Raw genomic sequence first — 5,999 nt, 5'->3', positions numbered from 1 at the left:
AACCCTCGTTAAAACAATTAGAGGTGAATCCCGCAGAACTCTGCCTCCAAAACCCTAATATGGTAGGTCGACACAAGCGTCCAGGGCTCCTTGAACCTTGCGTTGGCCCAGAGGCACGCAAAAAGGTGAATTTGAACCAGCTCTGGTAAGAGCTCTGCTTTGATCTCAGAATATATAGTGTAGGGGGTCTGCAAAAGTCAACTCGGCACCTTGAGCCCGCTCTTCCTTGAGGCTAGAAGAAGGTGAATCCAAGTCAGATTCACAACCTAAGCTCTATTCCGCTTGAAGGTACAAAGTAAGGAGATCAGCTAGAGTAAATTCAGTCCCTTTAAGCTCATGTCTGTTGGAGAGAACAACAATGTCGTGGAAGGCTAAACAAAGCCAACTATCCACTTTTTGTACATAAACTGTTATGTGTCGAAGGATCTGGCAGTGTAAGAAGAACGCACTCATTAGATATTATTCTCCAAATGGCTATATCCAAGTGGCTATCCTATGAACCGATGCCTTATCACTGCATCATCTCAGTCATGAGTAGTCACGGTCATCAAAACCTATATAAACATACTAGGTTTCTCCTAAAAAATGATCGAAGGTCATCTTCCAACACCCGGACTTTTGAATGATGTCCTTAAACTGCAAAAGAAAAACCCCCACTGACTTGTGCATCATAAGGTCTTCATTTCTTGCATACTTTGTCCACCTAAATCGAGTCGAAAACAGAAAAGAGAATTCATCATCTGATCGAAATTCTTGATCATGAAGAAGATTTTGGAAAACCATTTCGGGACATCATCATAAGTTAACATTTGTAGTCTCATGCATATGTGGATGTGTGGATCTCTCCTATTTTCTCTCTCTAGTGTTTCTCCAATGTCACATTTTTTTTTTGTTGTTGAAATCTCCCCTCTCACATTGTTCCTGATATAGAGGAAGCTTCATTTACAAAATTCCAATTACCCAAACTTAAGCTTTTATCAATAAAAATCCATCAAACAAGCAAAATTCGAAATATCAAAGAAAATAGTTAAGCTTTATTTTGTAAGAGTATAAAACGGATCTAGTTCTCACTCCACCACCTCTTCACTTTCTCTCTCTTTCTCTACCTATTTCTTTCTTTCTCTCTCTCTCTCTCTTTTGGAGTTCTCACTCCACCACCACTACCGCCACCACTGATGGATCCATCACTACAACCACCACCACCCCAACCTCCGGTAGTCTCTGCAACCACCACTACCACTGCCACCATCACAACTAACCAGGGTTACCCTGACTCAGTTGACTCGTCTCCTCGGTCCCGGAACACCGATTCATGGGATGAACCTCTCCCACCAGTTCCAGGTGCTAAACTAAGGTTAATGTGTAGCTATGGTGGTCACATCATTCCTCGTCCTCATGATAAATCTCTCTGTTATATTGGAGGTGATACTCGTATGGTAGTTGTTGATCGTCATTCTTCTCTCTCTTCTCTCTCTCTAAGATTATCTCGTAGTCTTCTTAATGGTCGTTCTTTTTCTTTAAAATATCAATTACCAAATGAAGATTTAGATTCACTAATCTCTGTTACTACAGATGAAGATCTAGAAAATATGATTGAAGAATATGATCGTAATTCTTCTTCTTCTTCAGTTAAATCTTCTCGTCTTCGTTTATTTCTCTTTTTATCAAAACCTGAAACTGCTTCTTCAATGGGTTGTCTTCTTGATGATTCAAAGTCTGAATCTTGGTTTGTTGATGCTTTAAATGGTGCTGGTAATTTACCTAGAGGACTTTCTGCTGATTCTGCTTCTGTTAATTGTTTACTTGGATTTGATGCTGTTGTTAATGTTAATGTCAATAATAATCATAATCCCCATTCTACTGAAAATGAAACTCATAGTGATTCTATGGGGAATATTATCAAACAGGTTAGGAGCAATCAAGATATTCAATCTGTTCCTGATTCTCCTATGATGGAGAATAATTCTTCATTTGGGTCTACTTCTTCTTCACCTTCTATGTCTAATTTACCTCCAATTAGGGTTCATGTTGAAGATCATAAGGTTGGGTTAGAAGAACATTTTTCACAAATGAATGTTGTTGGTATTGGGCATAAACAACAAGAGGAAGGTTTTGTTCTTCTTTCTTCTCCACCTCCTCTTCCTACCACTATCATTGTTTCTAATGGAGCTCAAACTGGTGTTGCTAATGAAAACCCTAATAGGGTTTACTCTGATGATGAGAGATCAGACTATGGAGTCCCAAGTAATTTTAGAAAACCACCTCAGCCACCACAGCAGCAGAAAACTAGTGGTGGAACTGATTTACCCTCACCTGATGGCACTGGAAGGTACTTCCAATTTCTTCTTCATATTTCAATTCTTATTCAATAGTTTGTCTTAAAAGTTGGTATCTTTCTGGGTTTTCAAAATGGGTTCATTTAGATTACAATTTAGAGTTTTGAATTTGGTTATGTAATTTCGCAGAGAGAGTAGTATCCCGAATATGATTCCTCGCCCGAAACAAGTTTATTACCAAGAACAAGTAGTTCAACAAGTTCAAAATCAAAACAACATGGTTGGAGTAAATCATGGTGATCCAAAAAGAGATGTTTCTGATCCAAATTATCGAATCCAAATTCAGCAACAAGTTCAGGATTCTGGGTATATTTTACCTTCACAAATGGATCAACAACAACAACAATTCATCCAAGCTACTGGTACACATTATATTCATCAACCTGGATCAGGACAGGTACAAATTCCTTCTTACTACCATCCTATGTATATACAACAACAACAACAACAACAACTCCAACACCAACAAATGGATCAACAAATCCCTGTTTATTACATGCCTGTTCATCAAACCCAATCTTATAATATACCAATCCAATCAAATATGAATGAATCGGCAAAACTTTCGTCGAATCGACCACCTGCAACTCCAACTCAAACAATGACAACAAATCCTGGATACCCGCCTCGCTCTGCTCTTCCACCTAAGCCCGAAAATGCTTCAAGTGTTTATAGAACAACTACAGCAGGATCAACCATAGCTCCACAGATCATCCACACAGCTACTGATCAGCAACAACAGCAACATTATGTGAGTTACCATCCAATGCAATCAATGGCAGCAGCTCCTGCTAATACTGGTACTTATGCATACGAGTACTCAGATCCTGCACATGCCCAAATATATTATACTCAGCCTTATGCCTCAGCTGTTCCTCCTTCTCACTACCAAACAATGAACGCGGCTGCAGCAGTAACAGCAGTTTCTGAAGCTAATTCTCAATTACCCGTCGAAAATACAAAACAATAGTAAGCCCAGAACTTCACAAAGAAATCAATTCAACACAAAAAAAAGGAATCGATCTTGAGATGGGACGAAATGGGGAAGGAGAAGGTGGCAAGCTTATATAGTAAGTAAGATCTATGCTTTACTTAAATTTTTTTTTTCAAGTCTTTGGTTTATTGTTGGTTTTGTGTTGGGTTAAGTCTGTCTTCTCTGATAGAAAAAATAAGGAAATTGTTCTTGTTATTAGCTTCTAGCTTTGTTTTGCTCTATTTCTCAAAGGAAATGATGTGGGTTTGTCTGAGATTATACAGTAAATGGTTGTGTTGGAATTGCATCTCTCTCCATGCATCTGTTATTCAATAAATATTATACACAAAACTTTCACTTTGAACTTTCTCTTGTATTTTTTTTCCGTTATTTCGCCCTAAACTTAAGCCTTAAGTTGAAGGATATTCTGAATTTTGCAGGAGTCTGCACTCTGCAGCTGTTGTGAACTATATATATATATATATATATATATATATATATTATTCTTAGTCGACTATTTAACTTAAGGTACCAATAAAGGGTGGAGAAGATAATAGTTCTATAGTTCTAGTTTATCGTATAAGAACAACTACAAATTAGGTGTCTTTAATTGCAATGCCCCAATTGCCAATGTCGACTGAAGCAGTATCTTACATGACGAAAGAGAGACCCTGTAGATAAAAATTTAGTCATTTAGTCTCACCCAAAGCCACCCTAGCGTCTCCAATGCATCCCTCAATCTTAGGAAATTTAGTGTCGTAAGAGTTTTAGAGTTTCTTTAAAAACTCGCTTCAATGCAAAATTCAATTTGGATTTCTAAGATAAGTTGACGGTAGTTAATCGAAATGACATCTAGAAATATTGGCCTTTTGAAATATATCTAAATTTTAAACTCATCAATATCTGATTTTCTAACTCTAGTTAGTGTCTTCTTGAGGATATCTTAGAGTATTCTTGAGTGTCTTATTTGAGAATTCTTTTTAAAAGATTTCTAAATGGAGAAGTAAGAAAGAGACAATTAAGTTTTCCTTGACGAATTAGAATAGATTGTTATTGAGGTTTGAGAGGGGGGTACAAAGTGAAAGAAGACTAGAAAGTGAAAATTTTTGGATCAAAGAAGTACAAGTCCAACTTCAACAAAAACAGAAGGAAGGAAAAAAAAGTATACAAGTCCATAGTAGAGACCATGAACTTATGATGCTGACAGGTACAACCGTATCGATGCATCATGAGAGAATCTTACGGTACTATACCTCACAAATCTCGAGGTGTCTCTTTTTTGATGTGAAGGTATCTCTTCCCTCTAGTTAGCTTTGAATCCCAACATATTCATTCTTTTTCTTTATCTTCGAAGTTGCGAACTACATAATACATATAAAAGTTTAATAAGTAACTCCACATGATCCAACATGATAATAATATCTTAACGCCTTATCGTCGGCATACTATTTATTGATCGAGGGGCTGAACTAAGATTATAACCCTGGAGAGGTACGGTCGAGACAATGAGTTGGATTAGACGTTACAAGCCAGCCTCTGGCCCCAACTCATTTGATATAGTCAATTTAAAAGTATTGGAGGAGTCAGAGTTCAGATCTTCGCCAACTTCAACATTATAGATGTACAAGATCTTTATATATAACCATACATAAAATTTGAATAGTTCAAATTCTAAAAATCTAAGGCTCTTCGCATCTAGTTGTATAGCACTACAGTCAACCCATTTATAAGAAAAAAAACTTATTTTTGGGCTTATAGTCCAAAAAACGGGTCCTGATAGTAGATATAATCCTCTCTAATCCTATAAAGGGTTTTAAAACCAAAAAAATAATATAAATGGAAATCTAGTCCATTTGGTCTCATCTAGAGAGAAAACTCAAATCTCTAGAATAAATATTATTTCATAATCCCTAATCTAACCTTTCCATATTTTATAACTGATTTATCTTCGAAATCTATGCATATCTTTTTCCATATTTATCTCCCATATTTCTATCCAATCATGTTTCTATTCAAAGTAAGGATATCTTCATTATTATCTTCCATATTTCTCTTCAATCATGTTTCTATTCAAAGTAAGGATATCTTCATTATTTTCAGTAACGGAAACTCTTTATTTGATCTCTCTAAAACCGATTTAGTTGACAAACCTCCGTTAAACTCAGAAAATCTTCTTCTTCTACATTATATTGTTGTCCAAATTCATCATTTATCAGGTTTAATAGTTTCAAAATCTTTATAAACACCATTGTTAATATCTAATATTTCTTCTTATAACTAAAACCCTAATTATTTCGCTCTATTATAAAACGTATCAGATTTATGATACATATCTATAAGATTTGTTTACTAATTCATTAACTTCGAATGTATGATGTTTATTTTCTCTCTCTAAAATTTTCATAACTGTTTAAGATCTTTATGTTTATTCCTTATTCAATGATTCATAACTAAAACCCTAAAATTTTCATAACTATTTAAGATCTTTATGTTTATTCCTTATTCAATGATTCCTTCAAAGTTATTATGTTATGTTTGCATCCAGTGATAATATCATATTTCTTTAGATCTATGTTTAATCTTTTGTTGTTTCTGATATTTCGTGAGATCAGATTATCAATCATCAATCGAATGTTTGATGTTTATTTTCTTTCTCTCTCTTAAAATTTCATTTATGTTTTTGATCTTGA

The 5,999-nt window shown here is 35.4% G+C and overlaps 1 protein-coding gene across 1 annotated transcript; it reads left to right on the top strand.

The window, feature by feature from the left end:
• Positions 1 to 241: 241 nt before the first annotated feature.
• Positions 242 to 3,673, top strand: LOC147548162 (uncharacterized). The gene is made up of 2 exons (XM_086669583.1): positions 242 to 2,329; positions 2,466 to 3,673. The coding sequence occupies exons 1-2, from the start codon at positions 1,176 to 1,178 to the stop codon at positions 3,304 to 3,306; spliced, it is 1,995 nt and encodes a 664-aa protein (XP_086525709.1). The 5' UTR covers positions 242 to 1,175; the 3' UTR covers positions 3,307 to 3,673.
• The last annotated feature ends 2,326 nt before the right edge of the window (positions 3,674 to 5,999 follow it).

This window comes from Eschscholzia californica, unplaced genomic scaffold (genome assembly GCF_041429995.1).
Source record: "Eschscholzia californica isolate CP2 unplaced genomic scaffold, dmEscCali1.0.p SCAF_3, whole genome shotgun sequence".
NCBI classification, from domain to species: domain Eukaryota; kingdom Viridiplantae; phylum Streptophyta; class Magnoliopsida; order Ranunculales; family Papaveraceae; genus Eschscholzia; species Eschscholzia californica.
The sequence above is the reverse complement of the archived record's forward strand: the minus strand, read 5'-3'. Positions and strand labels throughout refer to the sequence as shown.